The sequence below is a fragment of the Erythrolamprus reginae genome, chromosome 2 (assembly GCF_031021105.1).
Source record: "Erythrolamprus reginae isolate rEryReg1 chromosome 2, rEryReg1.hap1, whole genome shotgun sequence".
Classification (NCBI taxonomy): domain Eukaryota; kingdom Metazoa; phylum Chordata; class Lepidosauria; order Squamata; family Dipsadidae; genus Erythrolamprus; species Erythrolamprus reginae.
Window position 1 is genome coordinate 204014386 of NC_091951.1, and position 23274 is coordinate 204037659.

The following is a 23274-nucleotide window of genomic DNA, read 5'->3' on the forward strand; positions in this document are numbered from 1 at the left end:
TTAAAATATAATCCTCCATTATTTAGTTGCTCGGTGTTTCGGTGTGCCATTCTAATGCCAATCACAATATTATTTAAGCACGTGAGCTGGGGTGGTGCAGTGGGCAGAGTGCAGTATTGCAGGCCACTAAAGCTGACAGCTAGATCTGCAGGTCAGCGGTTCATATCTCATCACCAGCTCAAGGTTGACTCAGCCTTCCATCCTTCCGAGGTGGGTAAAATGAGGACCCGCATTGTGGGGGCAATATGCTGGCTCTATTAAAAAGCGCTTTTGCTAACATGTTGTAAGCTGCCCTGAGTCTAAGGAGAAGGGCGGCATTAAAAAAAAATCAAATAAAAATAAACAAATAAACCATCTTTCAACCTCTAATATGGAAGATTCAAGGTAGTTAAAAGGAACCACAAGTCCTTTCGCAGAACACATATTCAAAATTATAGGAGTAGTTCGCAAAATATGTAATGATAACTTCCAACCTTGGTGGCTCAGAAAAAAGTATGAGGGTCATTCCTGAAAGATAAGACTAGTAACAACAGCTATATGGATGCAGTCCTCGACATATGACTTGTAATGGAGCCTGCCCATTACAGTCATCTGTAGTGACTAACCCAATTTTATGACTTTTTGCAGCAGTCATTAAGCGACTTACTGCAGTTAAGGAAATATGTGCTGGTTTCCTGCAGAAACATTGTAGAACACAACTACATGACCACTGAATGCTGTAAGTCAGTGTTTTTCAACCAGTGTACCGCGGCACGCTAGTGTGCCGTGAGACATGGTCAGGTGTGCCGCGAAGCTCAGCAAGAGAGAGAAAGAGAGAGAGAGAGAAAGAAAGCAAGAGAGAGAAAGAGAGAGAGAGAAAGAAAGAAAGAGATAGAGAAAGAAAGAAAGAAAGCAAGAGAGAAAGAAAGAGAAAGAAAGCAAGAGAGAGAGAGAGAAAGAAAGAGAAAGAAAGCAAGAGAGAGAAAGAAAGAGAAAGAAAGCAAGAGAGAGAAAGAAAGAGAAAGAAAGCAAGAGAGAGAGAGAAAGAAAGAGAAAGAAAACAAGAGAGAGAGAGAAAGAGAGGCAGGGAAGGAGGGAGAGATAGAAAGAGAGCAAAAAAGAGAGGAAGGAAGGAAGAGAGAGAAAGGAATGGAGAGAGAAAGAAAGCAAGAGAGAGAGAGAAAGAAAGAGAAAGAAAGCAAGAGAGAGAAAGAAAGAGAAAGAAAGAGATAGAGAAAGAAAGAGAAATAAAGCAAGAGGGAAAGAAAGAGAAAGAAAGCAAGAGAGAGAGAGAGAAAGAAAGAGAAAGAAAGCAAGAGAGAGAGAGAAAGAGAGGCAGGGAATGAGGGAGAGATAGAAAGAGCAAAAAAGAGAGGAAGGAAGGAAGAGAAAGAAAGAGGGATGGAGAGAGAGGAAGGAAGGAAGAGAGAGAAAGAGGGAGAGAAATAGAGCAAAAGGGAGGAAGAGAGAGAGAGAGCATTTTCTTTGTCCAAACTTTTTTAGCTCCCCCACTTCCCCCCCCCCCGCTCAAGGTGCCCCATTATTTTGTATATGTAAAAAATGTGCCGCAGCTCAAAAAAGGTTGAAAATCACTGCTGTAAGTGATCATGTTGCTGAGTGCCCAAAGTTTGGCCACATGACTGTGGAGAGGTCCAATTGTTAAGAACTTCGAATCTGGGTTGTAAGTCCCCTGGAGTCAATTATGGATGCTAAGTGACCAATTGTAAGTCAAAGACTCCTTGAAATAATCATTACTGGATAACATGAAGCAGAATTTTCTTCTTCTCTTTTTGTCCATTTTGTGGATTTCCACTGGTTGGACACTGTGGAAGAGGGGTATAGGCCTAGGGGGAAGGGAATATCTCAGTTCCCCCATGCCTGACGACAGAGGTGGGTTTTAAGGAGCTTACGAAAGGCGAGGAAGGTGGGGGCAATTCTGATCTCTGGGGGGAGTTGGTTCCAGAGGGTCAGGGCCGCCACAGAGAAGGTTCTTCCCCTGGGTCCCGCCAAACGACATTGTTTAGTTGACGGGACCCGGAGAATGCCAACTCTGTGGGACCTAACTGGTCGCTGGGATTCGTGCGGCAGAAGGCGGTCCTGGAGTTGCCAAGTTTGAGGACCTCTGCTGTGGAAGAACAGTGTTAAAGTATACGTCCCTTCACTTGATCAAGCATAGAAATACAGATCTCTAGGAGCAGGGGGAAATGTGGTGTTCCAGATGCTTCTGAATTACAATTTCTACCAGTTTCGCCAGTGGATATTGGGAATTGTACTTCAGTGGCGGGTGTAAAAGCCTTAAACAGGGTACATTATTGGATTGTCTCAACATGAGAGAGAAAGTTGCTGATCTCTGACATCCCAAAAGAGCTATAAATTTCAAGAGATGCACAGGCCTTTCGCATGGGCCTAGCTTGCCAGATGGCGAGAGTCATCGTTTTGGCATTTCTACATCTGATGGAGTTCACCAAGTAATCTGAGCAGGGTAAAACACTCGCCCAAAGCTTCCCCGTGCGTGCCAAACTGGCAATACCATACATGAATTCAGGCATCTCCCTTGCCAATACTGAAAAATATTTACACTGCTAAAATAATACTAATTTTGGATTCCCCTCCAAAAAAAAAAAAAAGAACGTAGGCCGCTGAGAAAGTCTTGATGACTTTGCTTAACTTGCGAATTCAATGTTTGGGCAGAAAGCAACAGTTTTAGAAGAAAATAGCAGAAAATTGAAGCAATTTATCTAATGTATATAGCCACCTATTTCATGAGTGATTGATTCTGGGCACAAACCTAAAACAGTAAAATTGTTATAGTATTATGAGCAAATATTTAAAACATATATATATGATTCGACAGAAAAAAACATGGCTCTTCCCTGGTACAAAGCTGAGCGGAGGAGATCCTGTAGTCTAGAGGTTAAAGCTGCTGCCTTGCATGGCAGACCCCCAGGTTCAAATCCCATTAAGGGTATGGCTAGTTGGAGAGAGCAAAGAAGCTCTCCCTTTTCATTGTCAGCAAAAATATATTATTTAAAAAAAAATATTTTTAATAAATTGTATTTACAAGAATATATACAATAAACACAACAACATTACAAATAACAATACAATTATTTAAAAGGGGAAAAAAGAAAAAAGAAACATGAAAGAAAGGGGAAAACATCAATGAATTATACGGTAAACAATGTACAATAACAACAAACAAACAATAAAAGTTGGGCGGGTGAACGGCAGATCTGTATAGAAAGTATGGGCTTTAAATATTCTCTGTAGCCCGTTACATTATGACTAATGGTTGCATTATAAGTAAATAAAAGATAGAGTTGAATATAACATTGCAAAGAAATTTTAGAAAGATAAGCTTAATTTTAACATATATCTTATTTCAATCCTTTACTGAAGTAATTTAGACACCAGATAGTTATCTTTGTATATATACAATTTGATATATAGTGAGTTTTTAGCAGTTATTGTAGTTTATGGAGAGTGGGCTGCCAATTGGAATTTCAGCTAAGGTTTTCTCTGAATAAAAAAAGTTATTCACCACATAACAGTTACTATTCAGAATTGAGAAAAGCACCTTTATGTATGGCACTTCCTATCCTTCCCCTGAAAAGTTGGGGCTTATTTTCCAGGGGAAATGAGCTCTCCCAAAAAAGAAAGCTTATTTGGCATTGATAGATACGGTCACATGAAACTGTTCCCTTGCTTCAAGAATCCACTCCTGATAATGACTGACCATAGCTTTGACTACTATAATAACGCTAACTATTTGCTCTATTTCTCAATGTGAAGTTGTCTGATTTAGTCCTAGGGGCTGATGCGAAGCGTCAAGTGTGTTTCTGATCTAGCTCCCAGCCTTTTGTGTGAGGTCGGTAGGGTTCATAACTTAACATTTTCCCTTCATGATAGACCAAGGACCACAATAGACCTATGCAAGTAGCAATTGACACCCTACAAGTAAGCTCTTCTTTGACACCTCAACGGCTTCCTCCTTGCATGAAATGCATGGACAACTGGGAGCAAGCTATTGAGATGCATAAAGAGAGACCTGGGCTAAAGATTCTGGCACTAAGGAATGGGAAGCATTCTCCATTTATATGGAACTGGGTTGAGGTTGGGCCTAGTTTCAGCCATTTGGCTCTCGTTCTCGTTTAAAGATAGCGATTTTCTAAGAGTTTACTGACACACGCTTAGAAGTGTTTGCTAAAGTGGCCATGGTTGCTAACAGCCAAGAGATGAAGGAATTAGCTCTAGTTCTGCTTATACAAAAGGCATTCTGTGGTGAATGTGAGGGAGCCACACTGTTGAAGGTTTCATTGCATTGAGGTATCCCAATCATGACTCTTTTGTCTGTTTGTAAACCAGCCTTTTGATTCCACCTTCCCTGACTAAATACAGTGGTACCTCTACCTAAGAACGCCTCTACTTACAAACTTTTCTAGATAAGAACAGGTTGTCCAAGATTTTTTTTTTTGCCTCTTCTCAAGAACCATTTTCCACTTACAAACCCGAGCCTCTGAAACTGTAACCGGAAAAAGCGGGGAGAGGCCTCTGTGGGGCCTCTCTAGGCATTTCCTGGGAGGAAACAGGGCCAGGAAAGGCGGGGAGAAGCCTCCGTGGGGCCTCTCTAGGAATCTCCTGGGAGGAAACAGGGCTGGAAAAGGCGGGGAGAAGCCTCCGTGGGGCCTCTCTAGGAATCTCCTGGGAGGAAACGGCCGGAAAAGGTGGGGAAAAGCCTCTGTGGGGCCTCTCTAGGAAACTCCTGGGAGGAAACAGGGCCAGGAAAGGCGGGGAGAAGCCTCTGTGGGGCCTCTCTAGGAATCTCCTGGGAGGAAACAGGGCTGGAAAAGGCAGGGAGAAGTCTCTGTGGGGCCTCTCTAGGAATCTTCTGGGAGGAAACAGGGCCTCCACCCTCCTTGTGGTTTTCCCAATCACACGCATTATTTGCTTTTACATTGATTCCTATGGGAAAAAATGTTTCTTCTTACCAACTTTCCTACTTAAGAACCTGATCACGGAACGAATTAAGTTTGAAAGTAGAGGCACCACTGTTTGTAAGGGAAATTGGCAATACAGGTTGAGCCAGCCTTCCTCAGCTAGATATCTTTCAGAGAGATTTTGAATAAGAGCTTCCAGAGTTGACCTCCAAGCACAATTTGAAGGGCCCCCACTTTAAGAAACCTGGCTTTGCAGAAGAGGCGTAAGAGTTTAGCAGATTCAGAATGGACAAGGGGGGGGAGAGAAAGGTTGGGTGTGGGTTGGGGATCACGTTCTCCCTTTCCCATCGTTCTTTCTTTTGCCAGGAGCCGGCATTGGCCCCACCATCCAGATTGGGGAAGAGACGGTCATTACCGTGGATGCCAAGGCTGCTGGGAAAGGCAAGGTGACCTGCACTGTGTGCACACCGGATGGCACAGAGGTAGATGTTGACGTGGTAGAAAACGAGGACGGGACCTTTGACATCTTCTACACGGCACCCCAGCCGGGCAAATATGTCATCTGTGTGCGCTTTGGAGGGGAGCATATTCCCAACAGCCCCTTCCAGGTTACGGTGAGTTTTACCCTGATGCAGGGGAAATCTTCGTGTCAGTGGCCTCCATAGAGTCTGTTGTGGTAGCTTTTGTGGAGAATACGCTTTCCCCTGTGCCATAATCTTTCAGGGGCTCCCAACAGGTGACTGGTGGCCAAAGATTCCCCTGAAAAGACGCTGTACAAGTAGAAGCAAGTTGCGTGCAAATTTGTCCACAGGTTCGGATGAAATGGCTGCCCTGGTTTCCTCCCCACTCCCACAATCCTTTACACCAGTGTTTCCCAACCTTGGTTACTTGAAGCTATTTGGACTTCAACTCCCAGAATTCCCCAGCCAGCGAATGCTGGCTGGGGAATTCTGGGAGTTGAAGTCCAGATATCTTCAAGTGGCCAAGGTTGGGAAACACTGCTTTACACACATACACCCACCCCACAATAAATAAAAGGAGGAAGCAGCTGGTGCCTGGATTTTAAAAACTCTCTTGAGTGAGAGGTGGGAGAGTAGTAAAGGTAATTGGTTAACAGATGAAACTGGTACAAATCAACCCTTTGTTTCTGGGTAGTATAAACATGGAGCAAATCAATCAATCAAATTATGGAGTGACAATTAGAAAAGAGGGTTGTAACTGATAAGAGATAAAGCTGCTTGTTCACACTGTGAAGATGAAGCATTTCTCCTTTAAATCTGACACCTTGGGTTAGACAAATGACTCCCCCTTCCCAGCGCTGAGCCCTGAATTCTGGGTTGCCCTACAAGCACCTGGCTGCTAAACCTGTTTTCTCGAGATGTTGGCTGGGGGAGGAGGGGTCAGAGGGAAGGTGTTTTCCCTTCCACAAAGACTGCCCTCCATCTACGGTGGCTTCCTCTGGTTCCCTGATATTCCCAAGATCCAAAGAAGAATGTGTTTTCTGTGCAGAGGGAAGCCCGATATCTTGCTGGAACGATTGTCCGGCTTCCTACTTTACAGAACAGCAACCAAAGTGCTTCCTACTTAATCCAGTTCTGAGACATGGTTTTACTTAATATATTTTTTTAAAAAGTAGAAGCTATAAATTAGGCCGTCTCTATATTCTTTCCAGCTGGTTTCTGCAAAGCTTACTTAAACTCATCCAATTTTGCCACACCATCTATCTGAGGGCTAGAATCTTGTTTTTTTTAAAAAAAATATCAAATGGCAGACCTATATTTGCAAGTGCGTTGCTTTTCTAGGTTTGGGGGTTGCATTTTAGAATGTTTTCTCGTGGGAATCACTTGTGTAGAATCACGCAAGACAGAAGTGATGTTGGGTGGGGCGGTATATGAGGAAGAGAAAGCTCTCCCCCCCCCCCTTGACAGTGGCCTCTGACGGTTTAAAAGCAAGCTAGCAACTCAAAACCGTGATGTGCCATTTATCCGTCTTTCAAACAAGTGACTCATTGTTTGGCTTTTGGACACCATGTCTTCCTGTTCAAATATTTGTAACACTTTCCAGTTTCCAACACAAAAGGAGCCTCCTGGCTCACCTCAATGGAAGGAGAGGGGAAAGGGAGGGGTGTTGAAGCAGGCAGGGCCTTTCCTCTCCCTCCCCCTCTCTTTGTGGCTTTGGAAACAAACAGGGCAAAAGGAGTCGCTGAATCAAGGGGGTTTGGATCTGGCGGAAGGCCATCAACTGTTTTTCCTTTTCCTTCCCCAGCTTGCTTAGCAAAGTGGAGGCTCCCCTTTGGAGCACGGATTTTTCAATTCTGTAGTTGTGGAAATTTAGGGACATAATTGTTCATTCCCCACCTCACCCCCCCCCCCCTTGGTGTTGGCTTTTGCATCGCCTCCTTTGCAAGATTCCTCCAGCGCAAACTTTAAATGCCGTTGTGATAGCTCTCGGCCACTCCCTGCTGGTCTGTGATCTGCATCCTCCTGCCAACTTGTGGTGCCAGAATGAGGCAAGCTGACCTGAGATAGCCTTCCCCCAAAGCTGATGCTGGCAGATGTGATGGCCAACCACTCCACTCATTCCCAGCCAGCATGGCGGATGCTAGGGGTGATGGAAGCCGTTTGAAAGCATCTGGCAGGTGGTGGGAGAAGGCTTACTGAGGGGACACACAGACCTCTCCATGTTTTCTCTCCTTGGCCTTTTGACTTCCAGTTGCCAAGGAAGGAAGGTCATTATTTTGATGACAACTATTACCCCAACTTGGTTATCTCAACAATAGTGTGATTTGGTTGATCCTCTATTGACCCACACCATTTTCCTTCCAAAACCACCTCTTTCCATATCTGTCTACAGCAGAGATTCTTCAAACTTGGCAACTTAAATTTAGATTTATTGGATTTATATGCCGCCCCTCTCCATAGACTTGGGGCGGCTCACAACAATGGTAAACAATACATAGTAACAAATCTAATATTTAGCAATCTAAATTACAGTTTTAAGTTAAAAAATCCAAAAGAAACCCCAATATATAAAAAACAAGCACACAGTCGAATCATACACAGAAACTACATGGGCAAGGGGGAAATGTTTCAATTCCCCCATGCCTGACGGCAGAGGTGGGTTTTAAGGAGTTTCCAAAAGGCAAGGAGCGTGGGGGCAATCCTAATCTCTGGGGGAAGCTGGTTCCAGAGGGTCGGAGCCACCACAGAGAAGGCTCTTCCCCTGGGTCCCGCCAGACGACATTGTTTAGTCAACGGGACCCGGAGAAGGCCCACTCTGTGGGACCTAACCGGTCGTTGGGATTCATGCGGCAGGAGGCGGTCCCGGAGATATTCTGGTCCGATGCCATGTAGGGCTTTATAACTTTTAAGACTTGTGAACTTTTAACTCCCAGAATTCTCCAGCCAGCATAGCACTTGTCCTTATGAAAAGAAAAGAAAACCACACCTGTATGTTAAACCCTCTTGCACAGAAAAATGGTGCACACACATTTCTGGTCAACCCCCAAAGTTCAGACACAGTGTTGAAAACCTTTAAAAAGAAAAAAAAAATGAACCTTTTCTATTTTAATAGCTCTCAGCCAGCACGCGAGCAAACAGAGAAGCTGCTTTGCTGGGTTTCTGCTATGTAATTTCAGGCAGCCTCTTCTCCAAATTTAAATTGGTACTTGGTTATGCAGCACATGTTGCAGTGAGGTCATTATTTTATGCTGGCAATCAATGAAGTTTTTGTGTGTGAGTGTGCAATCGAGGTCTTGGAAAAGTAAAGCCTCCCTTAAATCAAACTGGACACCCGGTGACTTCCTGGATAAGTCCCAGTAAACTTTTTTTCCCTCCTATTTTGGCAACAATACCAAATGAGCTTTCCATTATTTTCTCCCAATTTTTCCAACTTTTGATCTAACACCTAGCATTGAAATGTCCTAGTGGTTCCCCCATACAAGTACTACTAACCAAGCTTGGCCCTACTTAGGAGTCGAAAGATCTGCCAAGGTCAGCCAGGTGCTGTCTCATGGACTTTAGACATTTTTGGTTGTGTTGCTCTTTAAATGAAAAGAATTGAAGCATCCAGAGGCTTCAGGGAAGGAAGGCAGAGCAGAACTCCACTCTCATGTCTCCTCCCTCATGTCCCTTGGTGATCCTCAGTCTGTATGCAATTGCTATTGCAGGCAGTGAGGTATTTTTTTAAAAAAAACAACAAGTTTCTAACTCTCACTTTGGTGGCAACATCCAGATCAAATCTGAGTTTCTTTCTTTCTTTCTTTCTTCTTTCCTTCCTTCCTTTCTTTCTCTCTCTCTTTCTCTCTCTCTCTCTTTCTTTCTTTCTTTACCTTCCTTCCCTTTCTTTTTCTCTCTTTCTTTTCCTTCCTACCTTCCCCCTTTCTCTCTTTTCCTTCCTTCCTCCCTCCCCCCTCCCTCTCTCCCCCCCTCTCTCTTTCTTTCAGTATTTCAGAGTTCTTTCAGTATTCTGTTTTGACTTTGGGGTTATTACTTATTTGGGGTTATTACTTATGGGGGTTATTACTTATTGGGAAGAATGGAATCTCAAGTGCTGAATCATTTTATCTTTTGCAAATGAGCCCTCCTAAGCAGCGGGCAGTTACGATACCTCCATTGGGGATGGCTCTGCAGCTCCAAAGGGAGGGGGAAATGTTGTCCTTTTTCTGTATCTTTGAGCATTGAAACGGGAGCGCTGTAATGACATCATTGGCTTGGAGCCGGCCTTTTCCGTCGACCTATTCTAACCATCTTGCCCCCCGTTCCTGCCACAGGCCCTGGATGGTGAGCGCACGACCCCCCAGCAGATGGCCCAGCCGATGCGTGCCCCGCCCTACGCATATACACCTGGTGCACAGCAGCCCTGGGGACCGACAGTAACAGTTCAGTTTTCATAGAGGAAAAGCTAGCCCAGCGCATTCTGGGGGTGGAGAAACCGCCCCGTGGAATTCAGACGGCTGCTTCGCTTGCCTTGGCACTGCTTTGGGGCTCACCATGCGGGGCTGCTTGAAATGACGGTGCCGGGAGCGAGAGCTTTCCCCAAGACCTGCACCAATGAATTAGGATAACGTGGGTGGATGCTATGTGGAGCGCCATTAGCTACTATCCCTTGAAACACCCACCAAGCTGCAGAAGCTGTGGGGTGCAATTCATAGAACAGGTAGTCCTCGAGTTACAATGGTTCATTTAGTGATGTTCAAAGTTACAAGAGCTACCAGGAAAAGTGACTTACAGCCATTTTTCACATTTAACAAGCTTTTAAACCATTTAACACATTTAACAACCCATGATCATGTGATCCAATTTCAGCAACCGGTTCATAGTTACGACCGTTGCTGTGCCCCCAGGGTCAGGTGATCTTCTTTTGCGACCTTTTGTCAAGCAAAGGTCAACGGGGAAGTCAGCGTTAAACTTAATAATTGCATTACTAAACTTATCAACTGCACTTATTCACTTAACAACAGCGGTGGGCTACAAGCCTGAACGCTAAATTGCGCTCACCGCCGGCTCGAAAGTTCTTGCGGGATGAGCGCGATTTTGCTACCTTCACAGGTGCAGCAGCAGAATCGCGCTGATCCCAAAAGAACCTACGAGCTGCGGCGGCAAGTGTAATTAAGCGTTCCAGCTCGTAGCCCACCACATTGTAAAATGCAGCCAAATTCAACTTAAGAAATGTCTCAGTAAACAACAGAAATTTTGGCTTAATGGGGGGGATGGGTCATAAGGCGAGGACTACCTGTATCTCCCCCTTATGACATAGGGATGATACGGCCTTCCCAGGAATAAACTAGGAACAGACCATCTGAAATTTAGAAGCTGCAGGGTGGTTTGTGTTCAGCATGTTACTTAAAAAACAGAAGAATGAAATTGTCCCCTTGCAACCTTGTCTGAGATCTTGGGAGAGTCACTGTCAGCTGGGCTTTTCTATCTGATATCTACCTGAAGATATTGGAGCTGAATATGGGACCCTCATTATGCAAAGCTGGTGCTCTTTCACTGAATTATAGTTTTCCCTCCATAGCACGAGAATCAAACTAGATACGGTTATAATGCCAATTACAAAAATTAGGGCTTTATTTTCTTTTAAATACAGCCAGAAAAACAAGTGACTCTTATCAATAGAAATACACCGACCCTCAAACCAATGAACTGCTGAAAGTTCCTTATTTTCCCCCTCTTCCAAGCTTAAACCAAGAAGTTGGGCTGTTTTTGGAGAACCCTAAAGTTTTCAACTAACTGTCCTAAAAGGTGCTTTTTTCCCCCAAGAGACAACTGGACTTTCTTGTTATTCTTTGAAGACATTTTTTGCTTCTCCAAGAAGCTTCTTCAGCTCTGACTGGGTGGTGGGTGGGCGGTTGACCTTTGGGACAACCAATGACCTGGATGACCCGAGAATCTCCATAGACATTTTCAATTAACTGTTGTTGAATTTAGGGTCACTTTTTTTTATTTATTTAATTCATTCGTCCAATACACAAATACATAGGAAGAAAAATAGACATGTAGTAATATATATAAGGGTAATAGTGAACTTAGAGGAGGATATATGAAAGAAAGAAAATATATATGATAAGTGAGAGAAAGGAGAGACAATTGGACAGGGGACGAAAGGCACACCAGTGCACTTATGTATGCCCCTTACTGGCTTAGGAACCTGGAGAGGTCAATCGTGGAGAGTCTAAGGGAGAAGTGTTGGGGGTTGACACAATTGAGTCCGCCAATGAGTTCCACGCTTCGATAACTCGATTGTTGAAATCATATTTTTTACAGTCAAGTTTGGAGCGGTTCGTTTTAAGTTTGAATCTGTTGCGTGCTCTTGTGTTGTTGCGGTTGAAGCTTGCTCTTAGGTGCAGCTGATGCTTCTTTGGCTTGGCTATAATCTCTTTTGGCATTCTTTTGCAATCACGAAACATTCTTCCGGCAGCCTGTCTCCTCCACAGACATTGCCATCTAGCAATTAATTAATTAATTCTACAGATTAATTTGGGGAGATACCGGAAATGAAATGGAGATGCTTGGGTATTGTAAATTCCTTGATGAGCTTCTGCAGAAGGTAGCACTTAATTGCAGGCATGATCATTCTCGCGGTGGGGCTTACTCGTAGGACATGCGAGGAACTCAAAACATGGGCTTTGTGGCTTTTGGGGACATTTTTCTTTTCTGCAGCACCCCCTTCGCTATATCTGCTCTGCTTGAATTCCAGAGTGGGTAAGGAGACCTTCCAGAATGTGGCAGGTTTGGTGCTTTTCCCAGGGTGTCTTTTGTCTGAGGTCACATCCCTCCATCTCTAGATGCCATCCATGCTTTGTGTGTCGTCCTTGTCAAGGCCTCTGCTGGGCAGCGCTTCCAGGTCCTACCAAACAGGCTAGGTATCATCCTTGAATAGGAAGGAGTGTGGCTCACCTCTTCTGTTTAGGGCATCTGGCTAGCTATAAGTAGAGTCCTCCTTGGTTTGGATGCTGGCCTGGCTTTTTTTAGAGGGGAAGGTTGCTGATGGGCAAGTGTCTGTCTGTGGTTGTCCACTGGTGGGATCCCAGTACTTAGCATCCCAACTGAATTATGAGTCAGACATAGGCAAGAATGCCAGCCAACAAGGTCAAGATAGCAGAAAGGAACAGGGGTAGAGCATAAGTAAGCAAGCAGCTAAGCTAAAACAGATTTAGATTTAGAGCCAGATTTAGATATTCCTCAGAAGGGATTATTATTATTATTATTAATTATTATTATTAATTAGATTTGTATGCCGCCCCAAGTCTTCGGAGAGGGGCGGCCTACAAATCTAAATAATAATAATAATAATAATAATAATAATAATAATAATAATAATAATAATAATAATAATAATACCTTTCTAAGGAATATCTAAATCTGGCAGCTGAAAGCACAGGGGTTTGATAACTTACTCTTTTGGAAAATATGAGATCTGCAACTCCTTTAAGAATGGGAGAAGTAGATCTTGGGGATACCGGAAGAAACCTGGGCTGGAATTGCAATTCTTCTGGGGGAATGCTATTTCCAGGTGCTACGTGAAACAGCTTATGGACAAGACAGCTGAACTAATTTCTCTTTGCTCCCCTGCTTTTTTTAAAACAAAAGGGGAAAGAAGTGATAACAGCTGCCCGAAATGCTGATATTTGGGAGCCAATCCTTAAACCCAACTGACTTTAGAGTTCTAATTCTTGCCAGCTTGGGAAATCCTTGACTATTGCAGTTTCCAATTAATTGTCTCATTAGCTGTTGGCCTAGAAAGCAACAGAGAGAAGGTTCAGTTTCGTAGCAAAACCTAGTCCTGTCCAGGGTTCGAAGCCTGCACCCAAAAGCATGGTGGGTCGTATTCTCGCAAAACCCAGATTTTGCAACCCTGAACTTTAAAGCAAAGAGAAATTGTCCAGCTCACTTGTATTTAGCAGTGCACCTGGTTCGCTAGCCAGCCTGCCTGTTCAAATTCTAGCACTTAGGATATTTTTAGGAGAAACTAGGGGCTTTTCAGAGTCTGTCTTTGTCAGCTGTGTTCCATTGCTTTTTTATGGATTCTTCTCATCGCTTCTTGTCGTCTTTAAGTGCCTTTTCTCTTTCAAACTGCCTTCCATGTTTCTCACTTTTCTTGTTGGGATGGTGGGTCACCTCTCTTTTCCAGGCCACAGATCGTCCTGTCAATGGGCTGGATGCCGGACTGAGGCCTTTCGACTTGGTTATTCCTTTCACTATCAAAAAGGGAGAGATAACAGGTAAAATGGGGGAATGTGGCTCAAAGGCAGTTGTGTGCATTAACAACCTGGGGGGCATGAGGCAGAATTCAGCTTCCTGATCCCTATTTTTGTTTTAAATAGCTATATTTTATAACTAAGATATTAATCAGCAAGGTCTGCTGAAATTTGTGAGAAAGTTGAAGATTTATGGAGATGGGCAGGTTGGGGGTTTTAAGTGACTTTCTTTTTTCCCCATTCCTTGTAACTGACAGATGCAGAAAATAATTGTTAGCTTTTATTTTATGAGGCAAAATGTGAATTACCTGAATACAACACATGTGACTTTTCTTTTAGTACTTTGCAGAAAGTGATCTGCATTTTTGCAACTATTGTTAAGTGTCATCTCTTTATCTAGATTTGACACCAAAACTAAGTAAGTCCTCATGTTTAGCCATAACTTTCACTTCATTGGTACAGTATCTACCAAATGGAAGCTGCAGGTGGGATGCTAAGCACAGATAGCACAGCTTTTCCGGTCTCTTCTAGATATCTTGGAATGCAATCAACATCATTCCCAATTGATATGACAGAAGTTGCAGTCCAGAGGCTACGAAGGGCAATTTCAGTGTTTAGCTTTAGGGCTCTGAAACCATCAAAAAATGTCCTTGCAAAATTCTTAGGGGATTCTAGCCTAGTTCCCCAGCTCGTATCCTGTGAATTGCTGCATTGGACCACAGAAGTCAGGTGTCAAGATTCCAGGTAGCATCCAAACTAAATCAGAGTTCTAGTCAAAGTAGTCCTCAAAGTTCCAACTTATTGCTGGAGCCATCCTGGCACCTACATTGGGAAACCTGAATCTGAGTTCCCACCCAGTTGAAAGTTCACATCTCTTGTCCCCCACCCACACACCTTGTTACATTGCCCACTCAGATTGTGCCATTGTGGCCAGTCCTCCTTCCGCTTCCAACGTAGGATGGCCTTGAACCACTCAAAAGAATGCGTTGTGGCTGCATCAAGTTCCCATAAATATTAGGCCTTCTATAGATAGTGTGGCAAGCCGTTAATTTATCACCAACTTCTGCACCAGCTTGACATCAGGTTTCGTTCAAATGATTTCATACTAACAGAATAGTATAGAGTGCTGCCCCTACAGCTTCCTGCTCGGACTAACCGAAGCCCCTGAACTGTTTTTGTTTCTCTTCCCGCCCCCCTTCCAAAGGAGAGGTACGCATGCCCTCCGGTAAGGTGGCCAAGCCAGATATTACTGACAATAAGGATGGCACAGTGACAGTGCGCTATGCCCCCACCGAGGCTGGTCTGCATGAGATGGACATCCGCTATGACAATATGCATATCCCAGGTAACACTGCAGACTGCGGAGTTTCCCGGTCACCCTGGAGGGGCTGGTCTGTGGGTCCTGAGCAATATCTAAATGACATCACGGCTCCTTTCCTGATTCAATAGGTAGTCCACTTCAGTTCTACGTGGATTATGTTAACAGTGGCCACGTGACAGCTTACGGTCCTGGACTCACCCATGGTGTGGTCAACAAGCCAGCCGTCTTCACGGTCAACACAAAAGACGCTGGAGAAGGTATGCTGTGACATGTGCTCCTCCCACTAGAACTGTTGCGTCTTTCCCTTTGGAGGGCGTAATGTAACAAATACATCCATAAACTGTACAAATTGCTGGTTGGGATTCCTTCATACAACTTAGGTATTGAGCTTGTTGGGGCTAACGTCCGTGTTTGACCTTCTGATGTTTGCAGGTGGCCTCTCCTTGGCCATTGAAGGCCCCTCTAAAGCAGAAATCGGATGCACTGATAACCAGGATGGCACTTGTACAGTGTCCTATCTCCCAGTTCTACCTGGAGACTACAATATCCTGGTGAAATACAATGACAAGCACATCCCAGGAAGTCCTTTCACTGCCAAGATTACTGGTGAGATGTGAGACTGATCTGACATGAGGTGGGCCTAGACAGCCAGGTGGGACCATCTTCTGCCTCATTGGCCCAGTGGCCAGTCAGACCCCACAGAATTGGCCTTCTCCAGGTCCCGTCAGACAGGCAGTGCTAGTTGGCGGGACCACAAGGAAGAGCCTTCTCTGTGGTGGCCCCGGCCCTCTGGAATCAACTCCCCTCGGAGATTCAAACTGCTCCCACCCTCCTGGCCTTTTGAAAGATTTTGAAAACACACCTTTGTCGGCAGGCCTGGGGCCGTTGAGTGATAACATCCCTGCTCCGACCAATAGTATGTTAGTGGAGTGGATGATTGATGGATGAATGCCTTTTAATATTTTGGGGTTTTATATTGTATTCTTGTTTTATCTTTGTACGCCGCCCTGAGTCCACTGGAAAAGTAAATTCAAATAATAAATAAATTCATAAAATAAATAAATTCAAATAATAAATAATGCTGAAGATCTCTTATCTGCTTCAACAGGGGATGATACAATGCGTATGTCCCACCTCAAAGTGGGCTCATCAGCAGATATTCCCTTGAACATCACCGAGACAGACTTGAGCCAGCTGACAGCCACAGTGGTGCCACCTTCTGGCCGGGAGGAGCCTTGTCTGCTCAAACGCCTACGCAATGGACACGTCGGTGAGGGCCCCTTCTTAGCTCACGTCTCAGCCAATTGGCAGAATTCATGGGTAGAACAAGATAGTTAGAGAGGCTTAGCAAAACTAGACACTCCTCCTTTGGGTACTCAAATAAAATAAAAATATAGAAATATTGCACCATAAATCGATGGAAAACAAACCCCCTAAAAACGAGTCCATATCTTCCTCACAAATATGCAAACTGAAGAATAATATACAGAACTAGATACAAATATTTAACATTAGTTCGTGAGAGTCAACAATACGGTTGACAGATTATGTCTTCTCTATAACAAATAAATATATGCGTAGTGAAAGAAAGTATTAATTCATGATAAGTAACTATGTCGATGTGCATATAAAGAACGCTGCTGCAACTGAATATGTTTTATATGTTGTTTAAGTCTATATGTTTGTCTGGTTTTTTGTTTTATTTTGTTTGTTTATGTTTTCTTTTTCTCCTATTTTTATATGTAGAAATTTAATAAAGATTATTTTTTTAAAAATAGAGAGGATTAACAAATTATCTCCCTTTTTCCATCTCTTACAAATGATGTCTCTGTAGGAATTTCGTTTGTCCCCAAAGAGATTGGAGAGCACATTGTGAACATCAAGAAAAATGGGCTGCACATCCCCAACAGCCCCATCACGGTGATGATCAGCCAGTCAGAAATTGGAGACGCCAGCCGCGTCAGGGTCTCTGGCCCAGGACTCAGCGAGGGCCGGACCTTCGAACCTTCAGAGTTCATCATTGACACCCGGGATGCAGGTACAAAACTGAAGTTTTAATGCAGCTTTTGAAATGTCTTAAATTCTACATACAACTTGCTGTATTATTCTTAAATGCTCAAATTTATGCCACGATAATGAGGTACTCAAATGTATCCAAAAGCTTCTGATAACAAATGGATCTTTCTTTAGGCTACGGTGGCCTGAGCTTGTCCATTGAAGGCCCCAGTAAAGTTGACATCAATACAGAAGACCTGGAAGACGGTACTTGCAAAGTCACCTATTGTCCCACTGAGCCTGGCAACTACATCATCAACATTAAGTTTGCAGATCAGCACGTGCCAGGTGAGTGCATTCGTCCTCGTTGTGTCACATGGGACCCAAGGTAGGTCCAAAAAGAGCCGGGTTAGGGTGCAGCACTGCAGGCTACTTCAGCTAACTGCTAACTGTAGTTCAGCGGTTCAAATCTCACCACCAGCACAAATTGACTCATCCTTACATCCCTCCGAGGTGGATAAAATGAGGACCCAGATTGTTGGGGGCAATATGCTTACTCTCTGTAAAATGCTTAGAGAGCGCTGTAAAAGCACTGTGAAGCGGTATATAAGTCTAAATGCTATTGCTAAAAAGTGTTCAGGGCGCACCAAAAGATAAGGGTCAGGAAGACATATCTTTAAAATCTGGATTGGTGAACAAGCTGTTGTAAGACTTGGTTCCCAGGTAGATAAAACTATGATGTGAAAGTCAATAGCGAGGTTTCCCATTGTCAGGGAGTTAAAAAATATTATTTGAAAAATAATCACTTAGTTGTTTTTTATTATTATTATTATTATTATTATTATTATTATTATTATTATTATTGAAACAAATCTAATAATAAAATTACATAAAATCCCCCCAACAATTAAAAACCATACAACACATACATACCAAACATAAAATATAAGAAAGCCTGGGGGAGATGTCTTAGTTCCCCCATGCCTAGCGATATAGGTGGGTCTTCAGTAAGTTGCGAAAGACCAGGAGGGTGGGGGCCGTTCTAATCTCCGGGGGGAGTTGATTCCAGAGGGCCGGGGCCGCCACAGAGAAGGCTCTTCCCCTGGGGCCCGCCAAACGACATTGTTTGGTCGACGGGACCCGGAGAAGGCCAACTCTGTGGGACCTTATCGGCCGCTGGGATTCGTGCGGTAGAAGGCGGTTCCGGATGTATTCTGGCCCAATGCCATGAAGGGCTTTACAGGTTTATGCCAGTGCCCCCAACTTTTCCCAGCTTTGCGGACCAGCGGCAAGGTGAGGGATTGTTCCATGCAAGCTGTGGACGAGTATGCTCGAGAAAGCTGCTTTAGGTGCAGCTAGGCACATAGTTGAGATGCCACATTGTGAAAGGTAGCATAGCTGGCTTCCTTAAGGACATTCTTTTCCACTGGTAAAAAATTTTTTTGTGTGTGTGGAGTTTGTTGAAATATTTAATTCTCCACTTCCAGTACTGATAACCTAATGGCTATGACAATTTGCGCATGTTCATTCAACTTAGTAATGTTGAGTGCTGAAACAAAAAAGCTGTTGCTACTCTGGAGAGCCAGAAATTCAGCAAAATCTCCAAAGTTGTCATAGGATAATGCTCCTGGTGCCATATAGCTTTGATACCATCATGCCTGTGCACAAATCTTATTAGCAGTTTCTCCCCTGAAAGAATAGATGAGATCTGACTGGACTGGGAAGAGTCTGGGACTGTTGAAAAACTACCGTCAGCAGGTGGGTTTTGCTTCCCTTTTGACCAAAACAAGTCTGTGTTTTTTCTGATGCAGGGAGCCCATTCTCTGTGAAGGTGACAGGAGAGGGAAGGATGAAACAGATGATTACGCGCTGCCGCAAAGCCCCATCCGTCTCCAATATTGGCAGCCAGTGCGACCTGAGCCTGAAAATCCCAGGTAAGCAGAGTCCAGGGGGAGAAGTGAGCTAAGTGGGGGGTTGAGTCGCTGTTTGCGCGTGAGACTAATCCAGAAATAATGGAGAGCTATTGCGAAAGCACCGCGCCTTCTCTGAGGACAAAGGAAGCGTTGTAGGAGCTCCACGTACCCCTGCTTGCTTGAGTAAATGCTGCATTTGGTGTGGAACTAAGTGTTTAGTCCTGGACAGTTTCAGGCAGCTGTCTAGGTCTTAGCAAAACAGGTCTGGGCATGTTGAATGGATTCAACCGTTCTGGTTTCCAAACCTTGGTTTATGCTAAGCATTATCTAGCCCAGTCTTTTTCAATAGTGGGGCATGCCCCCTTGGGGGTGGGCGGAGCAATGGCCAGGAGGGATGTGTGACCCTGGGGAACATGCTTTTTTTGCCGCAGGAAGTAGGGTGCGCGTCCTACCTAGGCAGCTGTGCGTGCAGCTTCGAGTCTCTGGCGGGCGCACTTGTGTGCGTCCCAGCGAGATTTTGTTTCTGTGCATGCGCAGGAAGCAAAATCTTGTGAGGGGATGCGCCGCCCCGAGTCTTTGGAGAGGGGTGGCATACAAATCTAATAAATTATTATTATTATTATTATTATTTAAATGCATGCAAGATTTTGATGGGTTTTTTGCTTCCACACATGCGCTGAAGCAGAAAATTGTCAAAATCTCTCACGTGTATCCCCTCACGAGATTTTATTTATTTATTCACTCACTCACTCATTTATTTATTTATTCACTCTTGTTTATTCATTCATTCATTCATTCATTCATTCAACTTCTATGCCACCCAATCCCGAAGGACTCAGGGCAACTTACAACAACAGTATGAATACCATAAATAGATACAAAACAGTAAAAGAAGTCGAACATTATCTAAGGCTAAAACATTAACTAACTAAAACTCCTTTAAAAAAGTTATTATAAGAAATGGCGGTCACACTCATATACACGCCATTCATACAATTGGCCATCGAAGATGTGAATTTATGGCCCCAAGGCCGTAAAGCCAGGTCTTTGTGGCCTTGCGAAAGGCCAGCAGGGTGGGAGCAGTACGGATATTGGGGGGAAGTTGGTTCCATAGAGCCGGGGCAGCCACAGAGAAGGCCCTCCACCGTGGTCCCGCCAAGCTGCATTGCTTAGTCGACGGGACCTGGAGGAGGCCAACTCTGTGAGCACTTATTGGTCTCTGCGAGGTATGCGGCAGGAGACGGTCCCGTAAATTTTGCTTCCTGTAGGAAACTGACACTTGTACCAATACCTCCGTCACATTTCTCGGTGTTGTGTCCAAGGCAGCCCATTCTAAAAGAAAACATCTCGTGAATGAAATCAAACTTCTCGAACTTGCGAGACGTTTTCTTTTAGAACAGGCTGCTCTGGACACAACGCCAAAAAAAGTGACAGAGGCACCAGTACAAGTGGGACGAGCATCTTGTAGTTTGGGGACTATTTAAAATCGTGGCAGAAAGATGGGGAGGGTGCAAAATGTTTACTTCTTCCTGGAGGGAAGAAATACAGAAACAGAAAATAATTGAGAAGCAGTGATCTAGCCAATGGATTCATTTAATGTGGTCGATTTAATAAACTCTGGCTTAATGTATATCCAGCGTATGTTCCGTGTTCTATGGTGAAAAGTAGCCTTACCAGCTAAGAAGCAGCATTTCAGGTAGCAAAAGTGTATCCATGTAATTCTTGTGCTGTGGTTCCCCAGAAATCAACATCAGGGATATGACTGCCCAAGTGACCAGCCCATCAGGAAAATCCCATGATGCAGAGATCTTGGAGGCAGAAAACAACACTTACTGCATCCGCTTTGTGCCCACTGAGACAGGCATCCACTCAGTCAGTGTCAAGTATAAAGGACAACACGTGCCCGGAAGCCCCTTCCAGTTCACAGTGGGCCCACTTGGTGAAGGTGGTGCACACAAAGTCCGGGCAGGTGGCCCAGGCTTGGAGAGAGCTGAAGCTGGTGTGCCAGGTATGGTTATCAGTTGGGGGAAGAGCTTTAAATTGTGAGTGAGGACCTTGGGAAGGGAGAAAGCAAGTTAATGTAAAGGCTCAGCCTTTAATGCATCAAGTGTAAAATGGCAGGTGGTGATGGATGGTGGGTTAAGGATTGAGTGGGAGGATCTCTACGTGGTCTCCAGATCAGCATAAATTGCTGTCTTCTGCTTGTGCTGATTTTGCACTTGAATCAGAAGCACCAAGGCACTTCCGGGTTTAAAGGATTAGCCGGTGATATCACCGTTGCTCTGGGGACACCCATTTGGGGGCTTCTTTCATGTCCCTGTCAGGAGCTGGAGAGAGGGACGAGATTTCAACCCCATTCCAGGCAGCTCTTGGGTCTCGAACTCAGTCTTGCTAAGTTCCTACCCAGCATTCCAAGCAGTTGAGCACTGGGCTCCTTTCGCTTGTCTTGATGGTGCCAATATTTAAAGCCCACTATATAAACACTGCTAAAAAAAAAATAAGGGGAACACTTAAACGACTGAATATAACTCCAAGTAAATTAAACTTCTATGGTCAAACTGTCCGCTTAGGAAGCAACACTGATTGACAATCAATTTCACATGCTATTGTGCACATTCAATTTTGTACAGAACATTCAATGACAATATTTTATTCTTTCAGATCTAAGATGTATTATTTGAGTGTTCCCTTTATTTTTTGGAGCGGTGTATATTGTATGCAAGTCAGTGTCCATGAATCATGCTGCTATTGAAACTGATGAAAAGCAATTTTCCAGAACTGTTTTAGATCTAGCATGATGCCTCTGATTTTATCCCAGAGCTCTCAGATAGTTAGGCTTCAAAACAGATGCAATGCGACGTGAGATGTACAACAGTTACCAGAACTAATTTTCCACTCCAGTGAGGAAGTGTCAGCTCTTTGAGATAGACCAGAGAAGGAAGCCAGAAGGAAACCAAAGTTATAAACAATATTTTTATTATAGGGTTACAGCAGCAGAATCTTGCCAGTCTAAATGTGCCTCCCCCCCCCCCCCGCCTGCTTTTATTGTAACAGGAACTAGGAAGGGTGGAGTCAGAGATGTTTTCTCAAACAATATTTCTGTCTTGGATTAGGATTTCTGTTACGTGACCTTTGTCTTGGCTTTGGCTCGTCCTCCTGTTCCTCAAGGATAATTCTCACCTCTCCCATTATAGCAGGGATCCCCAAACTTGGCAACTTTAAGACTTGTCGATCTCAACTTCCAGAATTCTGGGAGTTGAAGTTCACAAATCTTAAAGTTGCCAAATTTGAAGACCCCTCTGCATTATAGGAAGCGTGGAAGGGGAAATGGCTTGGCCAGATGCTGGGATTGCCATATAGAAACTTCATATCTGATGAAGAGGTTCCAGACAACTCTGCTATTTTTACATTTTTAAAAATTATTTTGTAAAGCTGACTTGATGTATTTTAAATGTACCTACTTCGTGGATTTACATATCCATAATGGTTTTGTTAATAAGTGTTTGCCTTGTTCCCCAGCTGACTTTAGCATCTGGACAAGGGAGGCAGGAGCCGGTGGTCTCTCCATTGCTGTGGAGGGACCTAGTAAGGCCGAGATTGCTTTTGAGGACCGGAAAGATGGTTCGTGTGGAGTTTCCTATATTGTGCAAGAGCCTGGTAAGCAATTGTGCAGGGAAGTGAACAGTCATCTTCTGAACTGGAAACCAATGCAATAGAGCTAAACATTTAACTTCAGATTAAAGAGAAAGCCAGCTTCAACTTCAGTGGGGCAGAGGTCTGATTCGTGCATTTATGAGAGGATGCAAATAGTTAAGGATCTTCTGGAGATTATAATTATGGTTTCTGGCAAGTTTATTGTAAAGTGTTGACCTCTTTTCTTTAAAACCTGGTCAAGCAGATGGGGGTGAGGGGGAAGTTTGTGAATCTGTAGAAGCAGCATAAGAAAATGTTGTGAGCCGCTCCAAGTCTTCGGAGAGGGGCGGCATACAAATCTAATAAAATAAATAAAATAAATAAAACCATGGCCTTCAAGTATCACTGGGCTGTCCATTGTGAACACTGATTGTGCTCTTTATACAAAATTATTTTGGAATCCAGTGCTTAGATTCCAACATTTGAAGATAGACCTGTCTGCTTTACAGTAATCAGTAATATTCTGAATAAGATAACCTTTATAGCCACCTTTTTCTGTTAACACACTCACACACATTAAAGGAAATTCTGAGAGAATCTCTCTCTCTCTCTCTCTCTCTCTCACACACACACACACACACACACACACACATTAAAAGAAATTCTGAGAATCTCTCTCTCTTTCTCTCACACACACACACACAATTTTGAATACATAGTGGGCAGGGGGGAAGAGTCTTGAGAATTAACCAGGCTGATACTATGTGGAACAAAGCTATTACAGAATCTAGTTGT

The 23274-nt window shown here is 43.9% G+C and overlaps 1 protein-coding gene across 4 annotated transcripts in view; it reads left to right on the plus strand.

Annotated features, from left to right (window-relative positions):
- The window catches only part of FLNA (filamin A), a 110492-nt gene that overhangs the window by 75086 nt on the left and 12132 nt on the right, over positions 1 to 23274 (plus strand). For 2 of the 4 annotated variants that reach the window (XM_070741368.1, XM_070741367.1), the window contains 12 exons: positions 5283 to 5530; positions 9688 to 9795; positions 13551 to 13641; positions 14822 to 14962; positions 15067 to 15195; positions 15371 to 15544; positions 16047 to 16208; positions 16773 to 16976; positions 17129 to 17281; positions 18745 to 18867; positions 20588 to 20854; positions 22366 to 22503. In XM_070741368.1, the coding sequence (XP_070597469.1) occupies positions 5283 to 5530; positions 9688 to 9795; positions 13551 to 13641; positions 14822 to 14962; positions 15067 to 15195; positions 15371 to 15544; positions 16047 to 16208; positions 16773 to 16976; positions 17129 to 17281; positions 18745 to 18867; positions 20588 to 20854; positions 22366 to 22503 (1938 nt within the window). The remainder of the gene's footprint in view (positions 1 to 5282; positions 5531 to 9687; positions 9796 to 13550; positions 13642 to 14821; positions 14963 to 15066; positions 15196 to 15370; positions 15545 to 16046; positions 16209 to 16772; positions 16977 to 17128; positions 17282 to 18744; positions 18868 to 20587; positions 20855 to 22365; positions 22504 to 23274) is intronic. The other 2 variants (XM_070741370.1, XM_070741369.1) reach the window with 1 other exon arrangement.